The sequence below is a fragment of the Loxodonta africana genome, chromosome 26 (genome assembly GCF_030014295.1).
Source record: "Loxodonta africana isolate mLoxAfr1 chromosome 26, mLoxAfr1.hap2, whole genome shotgun sequence".
In the NCBI taxonomy this organism is placed as follows: Eukaryota; Metazoa; Chordata; class Mammalia; order Proboscidea; family Elephantidae; genus Loxodonta; species Loxodonta africana.
In genome coordinates, this window is record NC_087367.1 from 26,889,600 (window position 1) to 26,915,427 (window position 25,828).

At 38.5% G+C, this 25,828-nt stretch overlaps 1 protein-coding gene across 1 annotated transcript; it reads left to right on the top strand.

The window, feature by feature from the left end:
- The first annotated feature begins 4,990 nt into the window (after window positions 1–4,990).
- On the top strand, window positions 4,991–25,360 carry SULT6B1 (sulfotransferase family 6B member 1). The gene is made up of 7 exons (XM_003416113.4): window positions 4,991–5,442; window positions 6,415–6,527; window positions 11,333–11,422; window positions 14,860–14,986; window positions 18,918–19,012; window positions 22,045–22,201; window positions 25,015–25,360. Exons 1-7 carry the CDS (start codon window positions 5,244–5,246, stop codon window positions 25,143–25,145), a joined length of 912 nt encoding a protein of 303 aa, XP_003416161.2. The 5' UTR covers window positions 4,991–5,243; the 3' UTR covers window positions 25,146–25,360.
- The last annotated feature ends 468 nt before the right edge of the window (window positions 25,361–25,828 follow it).

Sequence of the window (25,828 nt, forward strand, 5' to 3'; positions counted from 1 at the left end):
TAATTACAGGCATTAGTATCAAAACAGGATCAAGCACACAGTCGTTTTTAATTTTTTACTCACCAAAAAGCAAGCAAACAACAACATTTGAATTAATGTCTTACCTGAGCGGAACAAAGACTCTTTCTAACGTAGGGGACAATCCCTAAAGGCCTCTTTTCTTGTTTTCAGGGGAGGGAGATTGTTAAATATACCTTTATGACTGCAGTGACTATCATTCCATTATCATGTAAGGTAATAAGATCTCCAACCGGGAGTGGTATATGGAAATACAAAAACAATAAGGTACTCAGATATTTTTAATTTTTATCTTTCCACCAACTGATTTTTTTTTTCTTTTTTTGTGGTAAAATATTTATAACATTTTCCATTTTAACCATTTTTAAATGTACAACTCAGTGGCATTAATTAAATTCACCGTGTTGTGGAATCATCACAATTCATTTCCAAATGTTTTCTATCACCTTAAATAGAAACTCAGTACCTTTAAGAATAATTCCCATTTCTGCCTCCTCCCAGCCCCTGACAGCCACTAATAAAATTTGTCTTTATGCATTTGCCTACCTCTAAGTGAAATCATACAATATTTGTCCTTTTGTGTCTAACTTCCTCCATATTATAGCATATATCAGAACATAATTTCTCTCTACAGCTGAATAATATCCCTTTGTATGGATATACTATGTTTGATTATCCATTCACCTGTTGATGGACACTTTGGTTGTTTCCACTTTCTAGCTATTATTTTCTATAAATGCCCTTTATCATGTTGAGCAATTTCCCTTTTATTAGTAGTTTGAGTGCTTTTATCATAAAAGGGGATTGGATTTTGTCAAATGCCGTTTCTGCATCAATTGAGATAATCATGTTTCCCTATGTTTTATTAATGTGGTGAAATAAGTTCCTTTACATGATCTTTTGCCTTGGTTCTTTAAAGACACAGCTTGAGAGATTTTCCCCCTAAACCCTTAGGAGTTACCTTTGCCCTAGTTTTCTACCCCAGAGGGTTTGTTACTTTTGCGCAGGTTGATTGACATTTCCTGGGTAAGCTGTAAACAACTTGATGGTTTGATACTTTTTGTCTGGCCCCGGGCTGCAGCCTGCCCTGTGATTCGTCTGTTTTATGAAGCTTGCAGTGATTGGTCAATATACTTAAGCAAATGAAGTGATGATAGCCTACTATGCAAATGACATAACTGTGGCCTACCAAGAGATTGGTCAGTTCATGGCCCTGGTGGGAGGACTATTCCTTAAAATTGATCAGGAATTTGTTTATATATGTGGCCAACCCCACAGACGTTGGCAGACAGGAAGAGAAGGATGAAAGAAGCAAAAAGGAGAAAAAGGCAAAAGAGGGAAGAAGAGAGAAGAAGCAGAGAGAGGTGAGGAACATCCTAAAAGAGCTGTAACATGGTGTCTTAGTTATAACAGTGCTGCTATAACAAAAATACCACAAGTGGATGGCTTTAACAAACAGAAGTTTGTTCTCTCACGGTTTAGGAGGCTAGAAGTGCTAATTCAGGGTGCCAGCTCCAGGGGAAGGCTTGCTTTCTTGGTCAGCTCTGGAGGATGGTCCTTGTCATGAATCTTTCCTTGGTCTACAAGATTCTTGATGCGGGAACCCCAGATCCAAAGGAGGCACTCCTCTCCTGGCTCTTCTTTTTTGGTTTAGAAGGTCCCTCTCCTCTCTGCTCCATTCGCTTTTATATCTCAAAAGAGATTGACTCAAGATACAACCTAATTCTGTAGATTGAGTCCTGCTTCATTAACGTAACTGCCTCTAATCCTGCCTTATTAACATCATAGAGGTAGGATTTATAACACGTAGGATGATCACATCAGATCACAAAATGGTGGACAACCACACAGTACTGGGAATCATGGCCTAGCCAAGTTGACACACATTTGGCGGGGGGGGGCGTAATTCAGTCTATAACACATGAGTCAAGGGCTGTAACACTGAAGACAGTAAGAGGCCCGAAAGGGGTCTTACAGCAGAGCTGGTCGCAGCAGGCCTGGAAGGGGCTCTGTGGCAGAGTGAGAGGTGATGGCAGAAAACTACTGCTAGGAATGCAGCTAAGAGAGCTAAACAAAACTGCTACACTGGCTATGAGCTGGATCAGTTAGCAATGGAGAGGCTGATGGCAGAGAAGCCTGTACTGCTAAAAGGAGACCTGTCCTGAGGTGTCTGAAAGGGGACTATCTCTAGGGGTATGAGAGGAGGTCTGCATGGCTGAGGCTGAGAGAAGGCATGCTCAACAGAGAAAGGTCCTACTTGCTTGCACAGCCGAAAGGAGCTGAGAGAGGCATCTTGCAGTGAAGAAGAGAAGGATGTGCTCTCCACTTTGGGGGAGTCTTCCAGACTTTGCCTACATGCTTCCTGACCCTGATCCCAAGTTGTGGCCTGTTCATCTTGATCCCAAGTTGTACCATTACTTCTTTAATAAGTCACTTAACTGTAAGTATGGTCTGTGAGTTCTATGTGGCCATTGCAATGGATTATTGAGCCCAAAAGAGAAGTAGAAAGTGCTGTCGGAGGGACAGCTGGTGTCAGAATTGGTAAAGAAGTTGGAGAACAGAGTTATGTCTAACTTTGGCCTCATAGGAATCAACTTTGGGCTGATCTTGGTTCTTATCCCCAAGGAATATAGATAAGTTCTGGCACTACTACTACTACCATTTTACTGGTGTATTACACGGGTGGTGTAGAGGGTTAACATACTCAACTGCTAACCAAAAGATTGGAGGTTCAAGTCCACCCATCTTGGAAGAAAGACCTGGTCATCTACTTCCAAAAAATCAGCCATTGAAAAATCCTATGGAGCACAGTCCTAGTCTGACACACATGGGGTTGTCATGAGTCAGAGTCACCTCGACAACGAGTGGTAATTACATCGATTGATTTTCTTGTATTAAACCCCCTTTGCATTCCTGGGATAAATCTCACTGGTTATGGTGTATAATCCTTTTAATACACCGTTGGATTTTGATGTTTTTTAAAATAAATTATCACAAATACAACCAAACTCAGACACCTATTCCTAACAAGGAATTAAACCATTTCTGGTCAGTTCTTTCCCCTCTGTAAAATGGAGATTAAAAGAAAGCTGTTCTCTCACATCCATTACCTGCCTCAGAAAGATACTTTCTGTTGACATATAAACTTTTCTCCACATTGAAATTGAGATGCATCTTACAATCGATGTGTACATTTAATGTGGTGTTTATTTGAAAATGCTGTTATTAAATAAAGTGTTCTAGAACCCAGGAAATTTTTTCCTTGTGGTCATAAAAATATTTTCTCTCAGAAGGTAATATTTTTTTCCAGTGAAAAGTTCCACAGCCTTCTGTTTCTCATGACAGATACAGAAATATCAAAGAACAATCTTTGTCAAGGCCAAATGCACTCCCACTAACAACTAAACCTGTAACCTCTGACAGGTAAGCAGTTCTCACTGTGATTGTCATTTTGCCTGGGGACTCAGTTCTACTGCCTATATCCTAACCCCCTAAAAGTTGTCTCTGGGACCTTGAGAAATCACTTATCCTCTTTAAGTCATAATTAACCTACCTGTAAAACAGCAATAATAGTAGCACCGATTTCATAAGGTTGTTATGAAATTACATTAAATCATCCACTGATTTTAGCAGCCTGGCAGGGTATTGAGTACATACAAATGCTCAATAATGTTAGCTATGATGTTAAACGATACCTGAATGACTGTAGCACTATGCATAACTAGGGATTAATGTCTTATCTGGTTAGCACTAGTTTAGAGAAAGGTAAATACAGTAAAAAAAAAAAAAAAGTTATGTCCCTAGGGTTAGAGGAAAAAATAGAAGAAGGGTAAGGAGAGTGATGTGGAGAAAAGAATGAGAGAGGTAGAAGAAGAAAAGTAAAGTATGTGTTTATGTAAATTTGACATTAAAAAAATAAAAACAAACCCACGGCCGTCAAGTCGATTCCAACTCATAGGGACCCTATAGTTGAGAAGAGACCAAATAGAATAAATTTTGACCTAGGAAGTATATTAATTAGGTTATAAGCTAAACTGCTATAACAAAAAGACCCCCAAAATTCAGTGGGTCAAAGAAGATAGACAATTGTTGCTTTTTTACATACAGTCCAGAAGGAGGTTTGTTATACAGGATGGGTTGTGGGAGGGTGGCTCTGTTTCAGTGTTGTCCAGTGATCCAGGTTTTCTCTATCTCATTGGTCTCCTGGAAGGCTGTTTTCTTGCAGATCAACAAGCCTGGCTTACCAACACCATGCTGTCATCCAAGACATGACCTAGAAGTTGCACACATCACTTCCACTCACCTTCCACCAGCCACAGGGCAACACCAAGCTGCAAGGAAGGCGGGGAATTGTAGCCCAATTTACTCAAGTGAAAATGGGGAGAGTGACTACTGGGGAAAGACTGTGCCACAGAGAGTGAGCATCTCACTCTGGAGGACCTTGACCAGGAAGAAACTGAACTCAGAGGCCTGGAGACACCATGGCATAGTGTGCTCCTCTTACAAAGCAGTGTCTTCTGTGAGCCATGCAACAACTCCATCATTAAAGAGGTAAAGAAGAGCAGCTACCATCATCCTCATCTTCTGTAGACCTTTGGATATATGTTAATTACCTCAGAATAATACAGCTAGTAAGTGGTAGAGCCAAGATTCAAACTCAGATCTTCCAACTTCTAAATCTAGTGAGCCAATAAATGACAGATCCACACCTGGTGCTCAAGATCCCAAGCTCTTTTCCATCCTGGTACATTACCTCACAATCCCATTGCTTCCTTGTCATGCAGCGTAGGATATATGTGCAAAGCTATCAACCGTGGAATGGTTTGTTTTGGAGTCACGGAGAATGCTATGGTTTCATTCAGTGAACTGATTTTTGCTAATAGGAAAATTCTATGCCTCATTCAATTAAATATCTTATAATTTATTTTCTCTTAAGAGATTGCATTCTTACTTTCACTGGGATAGTTGCCGAAAATGGTAATATAATCAGCCCTTTGGTTAATACTCACTGATCTTCAGCCTGTTTTGCACCTGTGGTTTGTCTTTCTTTTGACAGAGAAGGCTATGCAAAAGGGGAGGGGGGGGATTAGGTAGTGGATGAGAATTAAATTATTTCATTCTCATGTGAATGGGAGGAGCCCTTTATTCCACTCTCTGAGGAGCTCCTTTATAAGTAATTACTACCCTGAACAGCCACAGAGCAGTTTGGTTAGCAGGCAGACAACATGGCTGATAACTCTAAATTTATTGACTACATTGATGAAGCTTTGGAAAAATCAAAAGAAATGGCACTTTCTCGCTTACTTTTTACCCATCAGGGGATTCCTTACCCAGTCACCATGTGCACCTCAGAAACTTTCCAAGCCTTGGATACCTTTGAAGCCAGGAGCGATGACATAGTGCTAGCATCTTATCCAAAGTGTGGTAAATAATATATCATTTTCTACAAGGGCACTTCTGCATAGGGAGTAGGCTGGGGAGGGTACAAGACAAAGATGGGAGGAGGTCAGTTCATCTTTGTGTAAAGCTGCCGGATGCTCACTGTATCAGTGAGGACGCCGTCAAGTCAATCAATAGAACTGCTGGATTTAAAAACCCCAGTATCTGAGGGGAGAAATCTGTGTGAAAAAAAGGTATGATAGCGGGTGGAAGGAGATGGATGCGGGGGCTAGAATGCAGAGGCATGATGTGGAAAGTCCAGTTGCCACGGAGCACCGATCATAGTAGAGATTATCGTCTTGGTTTTTGACCGAAAGCAAAAGCTTTGCCACTTTTGTAATTTATATGATAATTTCCATGTTAGAGATTATTTTTCAGGATGCAAATCCTCCAGTTTCTCCAAGCAGGTTTACAAAGGTCTTTCATTAATGGGAGATAAGGAATTAAGAATCTAAATTATCCTGTTTTTATATAATCTATTTTTTTATTTCAACTGTTATTTCATCTCTGTTTATTAAAGTCAACCTCATTTAATATTTTTCTTCCTCTTCAGTGATGCTGAGTTTTTATAAAATCCAAAGCACCTGTTTCTGCAGGAAATATTCATTATTTAAGGTGAAATAATTGATAACATGATAATTTATAGAGCATGACATTGTTTTATAAAGAATATATTTTAAATTCCAAAAGAAGTGTTGTCGCTTGTTAAGGAGAAATCTGAGAAATAAAATTAGTTGAATTGTACAATAACGTAAGTAAATGTCATTTCCACAAAAATCTATGTACCACCCCCCCTCCCCCCGCCAGCCCAGGTTGTTTCAAACCCAGGGGAATCATTTGTACACCTCAAGAAATGATTGCAGGTTTTAATTTTATGGCGCATATGCTGAAGTTACATGTTTTTGTTATACTAAGACTCTTTAATGAGTCACTTTTATTCTCTGATTTTTCTTATAGGTTCAAATTGGCTTCTCCATATTGTTAGTGAATTAATATTTGCTGTTTCAAAAATTAAGTATAACTATCCAGAATTCCCAGTTCTTGAATGTGGAGACCCAGAAAAATATCAGGTCAGTACAAAGCAGCAAGGTGTCATAGAAAGAGTTCTTCCATTTTGGCAGCTCTTTAGTTTTAAGTTTAGAAAACACAATACTAATAATTAAATAATAATTATTATAATTTATTATGTGTTTACCATATTCTTAGCTCTTTTCAAGGATTATCTTTTACCTCAGAATAAGCTCATCCCCATTTTACAAAGCATAAAAGGTAAGTGACTTGCTCAAGTTTAAAAAAAAAAAAAAACAGTCCCTGCTAAGTCAATTCTGACTCATGGTGACTCCATATGTGCAGAGTAGAACTGAACTTCATAAAGTTTTCAGGACTGTGACATTTTGGAAGCAGATTACTAGGCTTTTCTTCCGAAGCACCTCTGGGTGGATTTGAACCACCAACCTTTTAGTTAGTAGTCAAGCACTTAACTGTGCTAAAAATAAAACCAAACCAAACCCACTGCCCTCAAGTGGATTCCCACTCATAGCGACCCTATAGGACAGAGTAGAACTGCCTCGTAGAGTTTCCAAGGAGCGTCTGGCAAATTGGAATTGCCAGCCTCTTGGTTAGCAGCCATAGCACTTAACCACTAAGCCACCAGGGTTTCTGTGCTAAAAATAGCAGAACCAAAATTTGAACCCAAGTTTTCTTCTTCTTTTTTTTTTCCTTCTTTTAAAACTGTTATTTATTGTCTGACCAGATAATGTGTACACAGAATACAAATTTCAAAAGACTGAGGTGAGGAAGGCAAGGAAGTGAGGGCCTGTGCCTGTGGGACCTCCATGAACAGTGACGCCCAACCACACTGAAGCCAAGTTTTCTGACTTAAAAGTTTGAGCTCTTAGCCACTACACTCTACAGTCTGCTTTAAAAAGTGTGTGTGGCGGGCTCAGGAGGGTATGTGCAGAGTAAACTGGGAAACCCCAGGAAATGAACTAAAACCAGAAGAAGTTTTATCTCTGAAGACATAGACATGGGTAGGATTCTAGCAGGGGGTTACTCTAAGGCCTAGAACATTTTGACCTTACTTTATGTCAGCAGTCTCCAATCTTTTCCTAATAAGGTATTACTTTTGATTTCCTTGTCTCAGTTATGACTCTCGTTGTGTTGTGTGTGTGTGAGAGAGAGAGAGAAAGGAGAGAGGCTGGAAAGGATCAAGGAGTAGCTGAGAGAGCAAAGTCACTGATGTGTGTGAAGGGCGTGACTTTGGTGTGAGACTTAACGTTCTGCTCCCTGCCCCAGGGAAGGCAGGAAAGAGGTGGGGGGAAGGGTCGGCCTCAGGGCTTTAAAGCTTGGACAGAACAAGGGTGAGGAGGACCAGCGCCCTCTAGAAATGCCAGAAATGCAGTTGGAAAGGGAAAGCTGAATCCAAGGAAACCATTTTCAGTAACATACACAATAGGTCTCACTACCAGGACTCCTGTAGCAAAAAAATGCATCGTACCTGAGGTGTCCAGGGACTCAGGGGCTGGGGTGGGGAGAGAACTGCCAAATCCTGGATGTGGTTGGCAGCAAAGGAAACTCAGGAGGCATCAGAGGGGACAGCAGCTATGTTGAGCCTCTAGGTTCCAGGCCTGGGAGGGTCAGCTGTACTGAATCACCAAATGGAGGCTCAGTCAGGTCTGGCTCAGGGATGTGGGGAGAATAAGTGAACAAGCTTTAAGAAATGGATGGACCAAAGAAAGTCCTATTAACTTCTCCTATCAAGGCCATGGAAACCCTGGTGGTGTAGTGGTTAAGTGCTACAGCTGCTAACCAAGACGTCTGCGGTTCAAATCTGCCAGGCGCTCCTTGGAAACTCTATGGGGCAGTTCTACTCTGTCCTTTAGGGTCTATATGAGACGGAATCGACTCGACGGCAATGGGTTTGGCCTTGGTTTTATCAAGGCCATTGCATAACCTTTTCTGTAAAGAGAGTGTTTAACATTACATTTAAAATGATGCTGACATTTGTCCAGCTTTCCAATTTCCCTTTTAAAAACATCTTACATAGTGGGTCATAGGTCATTCTCACCTTACCAATGCAGCTGTTACTATTGTATGTGATTGTGTTTTTACCTATTATTGAAATAAACAGGTTTCTGTTATGATTGAAATAGAGTTTGGTAGACTGGCTTGCACGGGGATGTTGATTTGAATTTCCAAACAACTGATTTGAAACAACACTTTGGAACATGAGCGGGAACTTCCTGACACTGAGAAGGGCTTTTATTCCTAATCAGGATTTTCACATGCCAGTACTCAGCCCTGCACTTCAGCACCCAGTACTCATGGGGCCTCTCCTTTCACCTCACAGAAAGCCTGCTATTCCTGTTCACGCCCAGGGTTCTTTCTGCTTCACCGAATGCCTTAGTAGGAATGTAAGACGAGGCATTGCTTCTGTCTCCAGGTCCTTGCATTCTTAGTCTTAGCTCTAATTATGAAATTAAAAGTTGTCCTTCCTGTTAAAGAAATTCCCAGGTTTAGCAAAAAGGTCCAGATGATTTTTAAGGCATCAAATTAACATTAATAGTAGCGCAAGGTGAATGAAGGAAAAGATTCTAGCTCCAGGGTTTCTGAAAAATGTTTTAACTCAGAACAGTATAGTGAGTTTTTTTGGTTTTTTTTGTTTGTTTGATGTCCATAATTTTCAGAAATTTTTTTGTTCAGATATTATTTTTAAAGACTTTTTAAAAAAAAATATAAGTGTAATTTCATTCTATCTAGGAGAAAAGATACTTGCAACGTGCCTTTTATTTTAAAAGGAAATCAGTGAGAAGATGTGATTTGCTTAACAGTTAGTCACTTTACAGAAAAATTTTCTAGAATGCATATATTTCCTTAAACAAGATATACCTTGTTCAACTACTAATCAAAAGGTTGGCAGTTCAAACCCACCCAGAGGCACCTCAGAAGACAGATCTGGTGGTCTGCTTCTGAAAGGTCACGGCCTTGAAAACCCTATGAAGCAGTTCTACTCAGCACACGTGGCGTCACCATGAGTTGGAATCGACTTGACAACAACAAACAACAAAAACAGCCTTTGCATTGATTACAGTGTGGCTGTATCATCCATTTTCACAAGCTAGTATTTTATGTTTAACAAGTTTTGTTACAGTTAACTTCAATTAATCCAGCGAATAGTTTTCTAATTCTTTCAAGAACTTTACCACTTCTCATATGTCCTTATGAGATTTTTGGCAGTGAAGTTTAGTGGAAAGAGCATTCTAAAACTTAATCTGAAAATTACCACCTGTGTGATTTTGGACAACATGCTTAAAACCTCAAAATCGGTTTCCTAATCTCTAAAATGAGGGTTATAGTATCTACCTGAGAGGATTGTTGTGAATGGATGCAAAAGTGCTTCAAAAACTAAAAATCGCACTTTGATATAACTCAGATATTATTACTACTAATCACCATTTGGACCCATATCATTGATTTAAATTGTTTTTTATTTTTAAAATCTACTTTTTTGTCCCTTTGCTTGAGTTGGGATCTCCACTAAGTTTTTACAGAATGATCAGCTATAAACGTCTAAGTATCATTTTGTCACTTGTGGTGAATACATACATTGTAGCCAAGTGGTCAAGCACTGATCTCCACAAAGGTGGAGCTGAAAACTTGAAGCCTTGGCCCCTTTCATAGCATGTACTGAAAGTCTGATTTTAAGTAAAACCCTCATCCTGGTGAATTAAATAAATAATTCCACTTTTTAAATTATCAGTAGAAATAGTTTAACAAAACAGAATCAATCACCGAGTCTTTATGCTGATGAGAATTTCTGTCCTAAAATATTTCTCAGATTCTCTGGACTTCCAGGTTCCACTGGTTAAAAAAAAAATGAATTCGTAGGCACTACGGAAAGACAGGAAACCTTGGTGGTGTAGTGGCTAAGTGCTACAGCTGCTAACCAAAGGTTTTGCAGTTCAAATCTGCCAGGTGCTCCTTGGAAACTACAGTGCAGTTCTACTCTGTCCTATAGGATCGCTATGAGTCGGAATCGACTCGACGGCACTGGGTTTGGGTTTATGGAAAGACAACTATTTCTGTTAAAGACATTGAATATAGAAGAGATGCAAATTAACTGAAAGCAGGGACTGCAGATTATGAGCTGTCTGAGACAAAATATGTTTGGTATGATTATGGGGAAAAGCACATTGTTCAAAAAATGACAATAAAGATTGGGTAAGCAGGATCCAACAAAGAAGTTCAAGAGAATGATTTTAATTATTTATTCATGATTCTTCATTCTTCATCCCTATAATATAAAGTATAAGTGAAGAAAAATTGGAGAAGGAGAAAACAAAGTTTGAAACTGCTATTCAGATACCAAGCTAAAGAGCAATTCTATGTATCTGTATATCTGTATCTATGTATAGGGAGTCCCTGGGTGGTGGAAAAGGTTAACGTGCTTTACTGCCAACCAAAAGGTTGGAAGTTCAAGTCCACCCAGAAGCAGATTAGAAGAAAGGCTGGAGACCTGCTTCCAAAAGATCACAGCCGTTGAAAACCCTATGCAGCACAGTTCTGGTCTGACACACATGACGTAGCCTTGAGCTGGAGTCCACTCGATGGCCACTGGTTTATATCTAGCATATTTTTACATAAATAATGGGCATCTTCTATGTTTGTTTGCCAACCATGCCCAGCCCCTTGAGGTATTTTTGTAAGCACACTATGCTGTTTTTTTTACAGCAACATGTAAAAAAATTAGCATAGTGGCACTTATGAAAATACCTTGTGGGGGGAGAGCACGGTTGGCAAAGGAACATAGAAGGCACTCGTTATTTGCGTAAAAATATGGTATATATACTTTCACCTTACTGTGTGTATTTTTAAGAGAATGAAACAGTTTTCATCACCAAGGATTCTGGCAACTCATCTCCATTATGACAAACTACCTGGATCCATCTTCGAGAATAATGCCAAGGTGAGCATCCCTTCTTACTGGTATTTCTATTTGAAATTTTTATGTATAGACATTGGCTGTCTGCATTATATGGTAGAATTTGAATGATGTGTGGAATTTAATATTTCTTTGGTTGTTGTTGTTGGAGCCCTGGTGGCACAGTGGTTAAGAGCTGGGCTGCTAACCAAGAGCTCAACAGTTCAAATCTACCAGTCACTCCTTGGAAGCCCTATGGGGCAATTCTACTTTGTCCTATAGGGTTGCTATGAGTCAGAATCGACTTGACAGCAATGGGTTTGGCTTGGTTTGTTGTTATTATTTCTTTCTTCATATATATTTGTTGTAGTTTCATTCCAGTCAAAGGCATTTCCAACTAAGATGCAAAACATACATAGAGTAAAACATCTTTTACAATCTATTTTATAGTGAATACATTCCAGAATCACTAGGATACTTAGAGTTTCACAAAAGAATATTACCTACTAACATGAGCAAATATTCCTTTGACTCCTTCCGAGATCACTACCTGAAGTCTGAAACTATTTCGAGTTTTATATATAATATCAAACTTTATGTCACGCATCATAACCATAGGTGCTTTGGCTGTCATCTTTTGCTTAAAAATCTTGTTTCATTAATCAGTACTGGTATATTTCCTATAGTTACTAGTTTTTACTCAATCCTTTTTGTTTTCTGTCCCCTGGTCTCTCCTCCGCTGGAGAAAGTGTGGCAGTCTGTTTCCATAAAGATTTACAGCCTTGGAAGCTCTTGTGGGGCAGTTCTACTCTGTCCTACAGGGTCGCTATGAGTTGGCATAGTTTCGAATGGAATGGGTTTGGTTTTTTTGGTTTGGCCTCCCCTGCATTTTTTATTTCTTGGTGCCTCTTTTCTCGCTGAGGCGGGGGGGGGGCAGTGGATGGGGGAAGGATTAGAATAAATCAAAATCGATCCTTAAAGACTTGAATCCTACAAATAAGAATGGGAGGGAAAAAACAAAACCAGACCCGTTGCCATAGAGTCAAATCTCGGATAATGAATAACAAAGAAAGTGGAAAACAGTTAAGATAGCTACAATGGTAATAGGCAGGAGGAGAAACAAAGGAGGAGGCAAGGAAGAAACCACAAAGGAACTAAAGCTTAAAATTAGCTGCCTGTGACCATGACACAAGAATTCTATGAGTTTAGAATTAGAAGACACCTTAAAGGTTGCTGATCTATTCCCGTTAGTTGTTTGAATTCCACTGCTGTCTGAACACCTCTGATGAGGGAACTCCTCCACTTCTATGCCAGCTTTGGACAGTTCTGTTAAACAGTGTTTTCTTATTCTGACACAGTTGGAATTTCCAAAATTGGAAATACCATGGTAACATAATTTCCCCTGTTAAATGCGGTTAAATATAATTGCAAATTCTCGGTAACTCTTATTTTTCCTTAATGATTCTGTAAGCAACAGGGCTAAAGTAACTTACAAAGCACTTGGATTTGGAGCAGGCAGGCTTTTGAACAGACCCTGCATGCTGTTGTGACATGCTCTTGTGACATGCTCTTGTGACATGCTCTTGTAACAATATAAGGGCAAGAAAAGAGTAACAGAGCCGAGGTAAGAGTGCTTCTGGAAATCCATCCACACACCAGTCTCTTGGCCCCTACAGTTCAAATTTATATCTTTATAAAATGTAAACTGCAACAAGCCAGGGTAACTAGAGAATAGTAATCAAAGCCTCAAATATAAACTGAAATGTAAAATAAAATACCAAGAATCTACTATATTTAGGTGGAGGGTGTTGGTGATTTTTAGATCTTAGTATATCAACCCCCTCCAAAAAAAAAAAAAATTAATGCTATTCAATTTTATCCTGTTAGCTCATTTCTTTTGACTGTCAAGGTATTTTGGGATTCTAATTTTTCCCTCCTAGTTTTTTTTTTTTTTTTTTTTTTGGTAGCTTCTATATCTTTACCTAAATCATTTACTGAACTGTTAACTATGGTCCTACCAGGACAGAGGAAAGGTGTTAAAAATCTCCAGGTAGACTTACATGAATTATTTAGCATCCTTTGCACATGATTACACAATCGCTTTCAATGTCTAATTGCTCCTGCTTTTAGCTTACATTCTGCTATTTTTGCACGAGAAATCCTAAGCAACTTCACGTGCTCATCTAGAAACCATGTCCAAGAGAAACCTGTTGTTAGTAAGCTGTGACCTGTACGTAGAGGAGCCATGTTGCCCCCTAGTGGTTACTGCTTCCTCTTTTAACTAAAAAAAAAAACTTTTTAGGTGGCCCAAATGGAATCACAAATCTGTATTTTGCAAAATCCACATCTTTCTCTTTCCCCTTTCTGAAAGTAAAATAATTTCTTTCTGTTTCTCGTCTTCTGGCCTCTCAGACGTCCTCTCAGATACCTCAGATGTCACTAACAGCACTTAATAATGTGTTCTGCAGTTTTCTCAGTTCATGAAATGCAGGTCATAGGTCAGAAAGTCTAAACTCACTAGGAACAGCCAGTGGTCTCCTACAACCTCTTAGTTTTCTTCAGTTCTGGTTTGCTCTTTACAACGTTTATTTCACACTTTCCTCATCAGAGAAGACAGACGTAACCTGGAAATTCATGGGTTCTGCTTCATCTACATCCAGGGATGGATTGTCCAATTAGCAAGGTACTCACAGGCTTACCTGTGCTTACTTACTGACCTGTAGTCACAGGTAGTCACCTGTAGCACAATTTCACCTGTTTTTCACCATACCTTTGTGAAATTGTGCACTACAGATTAATAAGTGAACACAAGTAAGCCTGTGCATGCTTTGCTTACTGTTTAATTTGCCCCTGTCTATATCACTCATGGGGCCCTGGTGGTGCAGTGGTTAAGAGCTCGACTGCTAACCAAAAGGTTGGCAGTTCGAATCCACCAGCCGCTCCTTGGAAACCTTATGGGGCAGTTCTACTCTGTCCTATAGGGTCACTATGAGTCGGAATTGACTCAACAGCAGCAGGTTTGGTTTTCATATTACCCACAAATATCCCGCCTCGGACCCCAAAGACTGAGCTTGCCAATCTTTGATCTTTTCCCACCAAAATCTAAGGATTATTTTTGTTACCCTTAAAATTATTCTGTAATTTTTCCTTTATTTGGGGGTTTAACCTTTCAGATCATGCTCTTGGGACTATTCTAGCAAGCTTGTTCTTTTTCTTTAAGTCCTCTCTACATGTCTTTTTAACGTCTAAACTCATTAGCAAACCTCAGCTACAATATCCATCTTCTTTTCCTTCCTGTTCTTCCTTCCTACCCTCAGACTTCCCCATCTGCCTCCTCCTGATTCTTCATTTCTTACTGTCATCCTTTCCCTGTATATTAACAAAATTGTGTAATATATGGGAGGACACAGTGATATTGTTCACTCACTTTTTCAAAGCTCAAAACATAGACTAAATAAATTAAATGAGTTTTTTCTCCTTAGATATTGGTGTTATTTCGAAACCCTAAAGATACTGCAGTATCTTTTTTCCATTTTCACAATGATGTGCCTGATATTCCAAGCTACGGCTCTTGGGATGAATTCTTCAGACAGTTCATGAAAGGACAAGGTATGGCTGATGGTTAAAAAAAAAATTCTTCTTACGTCAACAGGTGATCACATAAATATGAAAATTCAAATGTGTTTTTGGTAAAGAAAAAAAGAAGATTTAGGTATTCAAGGACCAAAACATCACATTTAAATGGAGTTTTACAGCACCACGAGTTCCACACATCAAACAATTAAAATACATTCCTGTTTTTAAAAATAACTTATATAATTCATATGTTGATTATGAGTATTGAGTGGCCATACAACAGTCATGGGACAAAGAGGCGTATAACAAAGAAAACCATTTCTAATTATTTTCCGTTAAGTCTCTACAGAACACAATGTAGGAACAAAAAACAACAACAACAAAACCGTGACACTGAGCAACTACACCTATGACATTTGTTTGCCAGAAAGAAAATAAGTTTTTTTTGTTGTTGTTAGACTATGTAGAAGTTTTACCTCTGGTAATTGATATCTACTGTTTTAACTAAGTGTTGTATACACATGATTTCATTTCAGACTCATAACAAACTATGAATAAGGCAGTATTAGCCCATTGTACAGATGAGGAAACTAATCAGAAAAGTTAAATAACTTGCCAAAAGTCCCACAGCTTGTAAGTGGCTTTGACTCTAACTCTGTGGGTGAGGTGACCAGAGACTAATGAACGCTTCTTTTCATTAGTGGCTCTGTTGAGTCTTTACAGTGTAGCAGAAGGAAGAATTAATACCTGGTGACCCTAAAGAAGTTTTGACCCTAAACAAGTTGTTGCCAAGTTACTTTAACAAGGCCACCTTTAAGGGTGATCAGCGCAGCAATGCTACACCATCCCACTTACACAGAGGCTGGGTGCATTACTGTCTTCTTACCAACCCCAAAACCAAACCCATTGCTGTCAACTCCGACTCATAGTGACCCTATAAGGTACAATAGAATTGCCCCATAGGGTTCCCAGGAGTGCCTGGTGGATTCGAACTGCCAACCTTTTTGTTAGCAGTCAAGCTCTTAAACTATCTCCTTACAAAAAAAAGAAAAAAAAAACAAACCCAGTCCTTAGCAAAGATTAAATATTGGGATTGGGGTGTAGGAGAAAAGAAAGCACACAGAAGGTGGTAAATGGTACCAAACACGATTAAGAAAGCTTTGATTTGTCTAGTAATCCCTCACTAAGATGAGATAGAGATAGTTAAAGCAAGTCTGAAACGTTGCCCAGGAATAACACAAAAGAATAATCAATAATAAGAAGCCTGTCGCCATTGGGACAATCTATTTTAAGGAATCTTTGTCACCCTTTTCATCCTTTTAGCCTAATTATTTGATTGATGATGGTAAGATGCGGGGGTGATAACATGGATGGGGTTCCTGCCTTGCAAACTTCTTAAATTCAACTTACAGAGGCAGCTGAATGTACTGGAAATGTGTAGGATTTGGAATGAGAAGGCCTGGATTGGTCTTCATTAGTCATTATTAAACCCGTTGCCATTGAGTCGATTTCGACTCAGTGACTTATTGTTACAACTTAATAAATATTAGATAAAATAAAATGGCTACCACTTATTGAGCAGATACTTCATGCCAGGCACTACACGCTGTCCGTAACATATATTATCTCATTTTAATTCTTACCAGAACCCTGTGAGGACAATGTTATTATTATCCTCATTTTAAAGAGAAGGAGATAGAGACAGAGAGAGGTCACACAGCCATTAAGTAGCAGCTAGAACTTAAACCCAGGTTCACGTCACTTCCTGCCTGTGTGATTTTGAGGAAGACAGTGTTGCACTGTGTTTGGCAGCAGTAGCTCTAGTGTCAGACAGATTTTGGATGATGGCAATACCCCTAACTTACTAACAGTGTGGCCTTAAAGTGGTTACTTCTCTGGGCTGCTCTTTCCCCATATACAAAATGGTCATAACAATTGTACCTATCGTATAGGGTTGCTTTAAGAACTGAAGGACAAAAGTGTGTGTATAGGTTAACAGTATATTTGGAAGAGCAGAAAACCTGACCACAGTGGCCTAATAGATCAGGTTATGTTTTTCTCACTTGACAAGAAGTCTGAAGGAAGGTGACTGGTTCAGTAGCCCAGCAAGGTCAGAGCCATTCTCTGGGCCCCTCCCTCATGGTTTTTGTATCATGCCTTCAAGATGGCTCCACGAATTACCTTGAGATCAGGAAGAAGGAAGAAAGGTAGCACCAACTGAATGTATCCCTTATCTCCAGAAAGCAATAGTTTTGCCAGAAACCTTCCAGCAGACTCCTGCTTGTGTCTCACTGGCCAGAAGTGTGCCATATGACCAACCTCAGCTCTAAGAGAGGCAGAAAAGAGGGAAACAGGATTCTCATGATTGGCTTAGATCCAAATATTCAAAGTTTGGTTAGCAACAAGAAAGGAGGCATACTCGATACTGGGTAGGCAATTTATAGTATTTGTCACAATAAATAAAGCACTTAGAGACTACCTGGTTCACAGCAAGTGCTTCATGATAATGATGATAACAATAATACACCCACTCTTCACTTATTGACATGGTTAGGTTCCAAAGATCAGGTCTTTATGTGAAAATTGGCATTATGTGAAAATGGAGGATGACCACATCAGATCACAAAATGGAAGATGGCTACATCATTACAAAACTGCCAAATTACATCATTATATAACTGTCAAATTATATCATTACATAACTGCCAAACCACTGAAAATCATGGCCTAGCCTAATTGACATACTACCCTAACCATCACAGCCAGCTTTACTCTCGCCTTGCACCTCAGCATTCATTACTGCCAGACGTACATTGTTAATGTGCAAAATAGTCAGATAGTAGATTTTTTTACTATTGTCATAAATGCAAAATGTCAAATAATAAGATAATCGATAAGTGAGGAGTGTATAATAATAATGGCTAACATAGAGCAGTTATTATGAGCCAAGCCATGCTTTAAGCATGTGACAGGTTATCTTCATAACGACTCCATTTTAGAAACGAGGAAACTAAGGTACAGGGAGGTTAAGGAAGTTACTCAAAGTCATATAAATAATCAGCAGCAAAACTAATCAATGTCTAGGTCTATACTGTCCAATATTGTAGCGCTAGCCATGTGTGGCAATTTCTCACTTGAACTAATACAATTGAGGAGCTGAATTTTTAATTTTATTTATTTTAATAAATTTTCATTTTAAATGGATCCTCAATTCACTTATTGGAAAACTTTTAAGTAAGTTTGAAATAAGCTGGGTGTGTGAATCTGTTTTTTCAACTCTAAAGTTTTATGAAATCTAAATACAATCAAGAATTTCTGATAAAAATTTAGCATCCAAGATGAGACACTCTGCAAGTGTAAAATACCCACTGGCTTTCGAAGACAGAATGAAAAAGTAATGCACAATGCTTCATCAATTATCTTTTTATATTGATTACATCTTGAAATGGTAATAGTTTTTCATATATTAGGTTAAAAAATATAATGCTATAATTATTTCACCTGTTTATCTTCCTTTTTTAACATGGCTATTAAAAATTTAAAATTACATACATGAATCATATTACCTTTCTATTGGACAGCGCTCGTCTAAATAATACCTGTCTTATCATTTCTTTCTTTCTGGCATTAGCTCTCATATTCACTATCTTTTGTTATTTCTGAATTATTTAATTCTCTTACACATTCATGAATATCTTATAGTTTTCATCAACTCATTTTTACAACATCCTTAATGCACAGTTATTTATGGAAAATGCTCAAAAAGATAAAAAATGGATAGAAATTTGACAATGAGACTGGTTCCTGCTAGCTCTTTGGAGGTAGGAGTTTGTAATCACTTATATATTATAGGAGCATATAGACATATGTATAGTTTGTATTTTAGAGCATAAACTAGCCATCTATCATTTTTACCCTCAATTATTTAAAGTTTCTTAAGGAATTTTTCCCCCTGTGTTTTTAGTTTCTTGGGGAAGCTATTTTGATTTTGCAATTAATTGGAACAAACATATCGATGATGCAAATGTTAAGTTCATATTATATGAAGACCTGAAAGAGGTAAGATTATTTTTATTCACATTCTAGAGCAAGATTTATTATAAACTACAACATAGAGCACTTAGTTATAATGTCTGGCTGTATGAACAAATATTGCGTCCAATTTTTTAAAAAAAGAAGATTCCATATATGTGGTATGGTGCTAGAAAAAAAAAAATCAAACAATGTTTAAGTGCTTAGGTTGTTTATGTAACAGAAATTAAATAATGTTTACCAACTTAATACTAACAATGGCTGCCTTATTTTCCTTTTATGATGGATTAAAAAAACAAACCCATTGCCTTTCTGTCAATTCCGACTCTTAGCAACCCTATAGGACAGAGTAGAACTGCCCTATAGAGTTTCCAAGGAGTGCCTGGTGGATTCGAACTGCTGACCTTTCGGTTAGCAGTCATAGCACGTAACCACTACACCACCAGGGTTTCTTTATGATGGATAGTCGTTATTAATAATGGAAAAATAACAGGTCTCAATTGAGATTTAATTGAACATGCATTTAGTTGTGAATTGATTTTTCCATGTAATGTTATTTTTTTTAAAACTTTAATCATTTACAAATATTCATTGAGAGATTGTTTAGCCTTGTTCTAGGCCCTTGTAATATATCAATAAACAGACCAGACAAAGTTCCTTGCCCTGGAGAAGCTTACATTCTAACTTTGAAAGGAAGGGAGGCAGAATGATAAATAATTTATAAAATATGTATATAGTATGTAGGGAAAGAACCAGCAGAACTGGTTAAGGAAATTTGGAAATGCCAAGAATTGAGGGTAGGAGTGCTGGACAAGGTCTAGAACAAAATAGAGTGGTCAAAGGAGGCCTCATCGAGGAGATGCAATTTGAGCAGAAACCTGAAGGAGGCAAGGGCATGAGCCAAGTAAGTAACTGGGCAGAGAGCATTCCAGGCAGAAGGACTCACCTACTCCTGGGTCAGGAGTGTGCCTGGCATGATTAAGGAACAGCAAGGAGGTAGATGTGGCTGGGCCAGTGGGGCTGATCTGGGGGGAAATAGGCAATGAGGAAAGAGGTAAAATGTTGGGCTGAAGGATAAAGAATGGCACAGCAGGTCATTGAAGTAACTCTGGCTTTGATTCTGAAATGGGAAGCCATTGTAGGATATGAGCAGAGGAGTGATAGGAGCTGGTGTATTTTTAATAGGGTCATTCTGGCTGGTGTGTTAGAATAGTCTGGAGAAGGGCAAGGACAATGCAGAGACATCTGTGAAGAGACTATTGCAGTAGTCCAGGATGAACAGATCATAAGTGGCAGTGGAGCTGATAGGAAGTGGCTGAATTCTGGATGTATGTTGGAGGAAGAGCCAATAGGATTGCTTGCTGCTGGATTGGATGTGGGATAGTGAGAGAAAGAGTGACATTAAATAAGACTCTAAAGTTATTGGGTTTGCCAACTGGAAGGGTTGAGTTGGCATATCATCGGGATAGGAGAAGGCAGCAGGTGAAGCAGGATTGTGAGGAGGACTAGGGGTTTGGTCTTGGACACATGAAGTCTGAGTTGTTTATTAGTCATCTTAATGAAGGTGTCAAGTAGGCATTTGGGTATAAAAGTTTGAATGCAAAGGAAGTTCTGGGTTGTTGATATAAATTTGGGGATCATTGGTACCTACATGGTATTTAAAGCTATGAGATTGCATCTCTAGGTATGTACTAGATAGACAGGGAAGAAGAGAACCAAGAACTAAACTCTATAATCCTTCAATATAAAGAGTTTGGGGAAAAGAGGAGGAATCAGCAAAAGAGACTATGAAGGAGTAACCAATGAGGTAGGAGGGAAACCAGAATTCTGGAACCCCAACTGAAGTGAAGAAAGTATGTTAAAGAGGAGGGAGTGTGACAAATGCTGTGATCTTAACTGAGTTTTTAGAGATAGTCTTCCATAACAAGGTCAAGAAAAATGTAATTTAATCCACTCCTTCTGCTTATAGGATGCATTTATATAACATGAAATAAGACACTAATTTAGTCTTTTTCCCCTTTAATCTAGAATCGTTTTTCTAAAACTTGTGCTCCATAGAATACAGAGGTTGCTTGCTCGAATAGATTTGGGAACTGCTGTATTATATAGCTTCCTTTGAAGGTTCACATTGTGCATTGGCACATTAAAGATTCTGAGACGTACTGTAGCAAAAAACAAACAAATAAGCAAAAAGCCATAGTTTTGTTTAACCCAAAGAACTCCAAACATGTTTATTTGACTGTACCACTCCCTCCTTTTCATGACACATCTATAACCATCTTGTGGTGTAAGGGTGTTTTGTAGAATACAGTTTAAGAAACTGTTCAAGAAGATGTGTGAATCTCCACTGGTCAGAGATACTGTTTGGGGTTCATCATTTACAAAAGCAGTTAAACCCAAAACCAAACCCAGTGCCGTCGAGTCAATTCCGACTCATAGCGACCCTATAGGACAGAGTAGAACTGCCCCATAGAGTTTCCAAGGAGCGCCTGGCAGATTCGAATTGCTGATCGTTTGGTTAGCAGCCGTAGCACTTAACTACTACGCCACCAGGGTTTCCACAAAAGTTAGACAAGATAAATTTCAAGATTCTTTCGAGTATCTATGATTCTAAATTATAGACTTTCTTGATGGATTTAAACATTAATTATAACTAGAATCAGAAGAAAAGAAAATTTAAATGAACACATATGAATACATTTCCTTAGCACTGGTGCTTTTTGGTTTTGGTCTGTTGCTTTCTAATAAGATGAATATCATCCTAGATAAAGTTCTAAGCTACTAACTATGCCTACTGTCATTACTTATATCCTGAATAGCATTATCTGGCAATTCAGAGTCATAAATTAAAACTATAAAGTAAAATTAATGCAGAATATCTTAAAGAGATTCCCCAAGTATATACTGAAGTATCAAAGTAAATCTAAAAAGAGAGAAAAACAGACAAACTAGAGAAGAGTTGGAATTAGTTCACTAATAGATTCTGTGTAAGAAGTCTATCTTCACTCAGAACACAAGTCCCACAGATAGAAGTTTATCTTTCAAAATTTTGTTTCCAGAATTTGACCTCTGGAGTAAAACAAATTGCTGAGTTCCTTGGGTTCTCTCTAACTGAGGAGCAAATTGAAACTATCTCCACCCGGAGCACCTTCCAAGCAATGCGAGCAAAGTCTCAGGAAACACACGGTGCTGTCGGCCGGTTCCTGTTCCGCAAAGGTAAAATTGCATTGGTTTCTGGGATATCGAGTCAGTTAGGGCATAAATTTGTCAGCACGTAACAGACAGTGCAGATAACGTTGGCTTAAACAAGACAGGGCTTTATTTTTCCTTTCCCCAAAGAGAAGTCTGGACATAGGCAGTTCCAAGGTGAAATCGATGGCTCCACAGTATCTTTTGGGGTCTGTCTTAGTTACCTAGAGCTTCTATAACAGAAATACCACAAGGAGGCTAACCCACCTACCCAGTGCTGTCGAGTTGATTCCGACTCATAGAAGTCCGAATTCAGGGTGCTAGCTCCAAGGGAAGGTTTACTCTCTGTTAGTTCGGGGGGAAGGTTCTTGTCATTAACCTTCCCCTGCTCTAAGAGTTTCTCAGCACAGGGACCCTGGGGTCCAAAGGACGCACACCCCGGCTCTACTTTCTAGGTGGTATGAGGTCCCTTTGTCTCTCTGCTGGCTTCTCTCTTTTATATCTCAAAAGAGATTGACTCAAGGTACAACCTAATCTTGTAGATTGAGTCCTGCCTCATTAGCATCATAGAGGTAGGATTTACAACACAGGAAAATCACATCACATGACAAAATGGTGGACAATCACACAATACTGGGAACCATGGCCTAGGAAAGTTGACACATATTTTGGGGGGGACAGAATTCAATCCATAATAGGGCCCTAGGTTATTTCTACCTTTCTGCTGGTCACCTTGTGGTGACAAGAGAGCAGTTGGAGCTCCATCATGACATTCAAATTCCAAGAAGGAAAAAGGGAACAGGCAAGGAGCAGAATCTTCTGTATTAGCTAAATGAGCCCCTTTTCAAGAGCTTTGCTGAAAGCCTCACTCAGCCTCTCTCAGTGACTTCTTACCACCTCTTGTTGTAGTAAAAAGTAGTGGAGGCTGGGAAATGTGATTTTTTTTTTTTAAGTTCAGTATACTACTCCCCAATTAAAATCAGGGTTTTGTTAATAAGGAAGAAGGAAAAAACAAGTATTGGATAGGCAACTAGCTGTCTCTGACACAGATGAGTTTTACTAAATTTTATTAAAGCATTCTAATTTCTTATGCCAATTTATGATAATATAGCTTACGAATTGCCAGTCTTATTTGTTATTATGTATATAATGAAGATACAATGAGATTTAGAGGAAATTCACATAACAACAATGACAACAACAGCTATCATTCATCAGGAATCTAACACGTATTAGAAGACGCTTTCCTAGGCTCAACTTTTAGAACAAAGAGGATATTAAATCTTATTTTCACAAATGTTGAAGCCAGAGCTCAGGGATATTAATTTGTCCATTGTCGCACAGCTAATACATCACAGGGTCAGGATTTGAACCTCGCTTTATTTGACTATACTACATTTTCCAAACGAAGACTCCTTTTAAAAATCCACTACGAATGAAACATTGAATGTAAATCTGTCTTTGGTTTGATTCCTGATTTTAACCCTGATTTTTATGCCTTGATTCATTATGCATCAACAACAACAAAAAAAAGCCGATTGCCATTGAGTGGATTCCGACTCTTAGTAACCCTAAAGAACAGATTTGAACTGCCCCATAGAGTTTCCAGGAAGTGCCTGATGGATTTAAATTGCCGACTTTTGGTTAGCAGCGATAGCTTCTAACTACTATGATACTAGGGTTTCATTAGTAGGCGGGGAGAAAATAGAACCTTGCTACACATTGTTAATCAAGAACTATTTGGAATAGAACAATTCTAAGTAAATAAAGAAATAAATTTGTTGTTGTTTATGATGCTCCTTTTAGAAAATTCAGAAAACACAGAAAAATATGAAAAAGCATTAAAAACAAGACTAAAGGAGCCCATCAGCCCTGGGGCAAGGACTAGAAGGCAGGAGGGGAGAGAAAAGCTGGTAATAGGGAACCCAAGGTTGAGAAGGGAGAGTGTTGACATGTCATGGGGTTAACTAATGTCATAAAACAATATGTGTAAAAAAAAAACTGTTTAATGAGAAACTAGTTTGTTCTGTAAACCTGCAACTAAAGTACAATAAAAAAAAGAAGAAATAGAATAAATTTCTGTTTGTTCAAGCCAAAAAAAAAAAAAGCATTAAAATTATCCATAATTCTTCCACTCAGCGGCATCTAACTTTTCAGCACATTTCCTCCCACCTTGATTTGTGATATTTTTATAGTTGATGACATTTGTAAACAGTTTTGTATCTTATTTTATTTCTTTAACATATCATATACCTTTCCTCATGTCATTAAAAACCTTTTTTCTGTCTAAACATTGATTTCAATGTCTATGCAACAAGAAATGTACAACTTCAATCCAAATCATCAAAAGATTATAAAGAAAGAAGTAATTTAATTTTAAAAACAAGTAAGAGAACTATATTCCTAATCTCATGCAAAATAATATACACGTGGCTTTTTTGGGGCAAAATTTTCAGTATCTAAGGTCTTAACCAAAACCTGCTGTAAACTGTTAACTTTTCATGAGGCATTTAAAGTATGTAAAAGATTTGAGAGAAAAAATCACTCCCACAAAGTAGAATTTTAGGTCCCAGATGTTGCGACAGAGGTGGGAGTGGCAGATAATCGAGGCCCAGGCCCTGTAATGATGTACATAAAGGACACCACCTGTTACTCTACAGATGGGGATACCCCAATGGATATTGCTAATTTCACAAAAGAAACCACCTTAGTTTCTGAGACTAATTTTTTTCATGTGTCCATTTGCACATTTCAAAGTGAAATATTGCACCAAAAAATGGTAAAATCAAGAAGAAATATTCTAACAGATGTCTGGGTCTACTGTTTTTTTTGTGTTATAGGTGAAGTTGGAGATTGGAAAAATTTGTTCCGTGAAACTCAGAGCCAGGCAATGGATGAAAAATTCCAAGAGTGCTTAGCAGGCACCTCTCTAGGAGCCAAGCTGAAGTATGTTTCCTATTGCCAGGCTTAAGCCTGGTCACATCAGCAGGCCGTAGTATTTTCTTACTTATTAAATCATAGTTCAATAAAATTATTAAGTAATGATAATTAAATAATTAAGTAACATTTAATCTAAACAATACCAATATGATAAACTCTGAAATTTTTAAGCACAAATTTAAGTTTGTTCACTTCTTCAGCAGAGCCCTGGTGGCGAAGTGGTTAAGCCCTTGGCTGTTAACAGAAAGGTCAACTGTTTGAACCCACTAGCTGCTTCAGGGGAGAAAGATATGGCAGTCTGCTTCTGTAGAGATGTTCAACCTTGGAAACCCTATGGGGCAGTTCCACTCTGTCCTACAGGGCCACTATGAGTCAGAATCACTCCAACAGCAACTGGTTTTATGGGTTTCACTTCTTCAGGAAAGGGCATTTTAGCTACTTAAAAGGGATACTATTGCTGTATTATACTGGGGTTTTAACTTCTTCCCCACCCCTCCCGGGTTCACACAAGAGCATAAGTAGACAGTCTCAGAGACATTTCGAGATCTGTGTCAGCCTAGATGAGAGTAGCCCCCAATGCTGCACAGCTGTTTTGTTCTTTCTCACGATCATTCCTGTCCTTTCTCACTACGGAACATAGCACTTATGGTGGCTATCTCAAGCTTATTGCTGGGAAGAATTTAATTCCAACTTTGCAGTGAAGTAAGATTAATC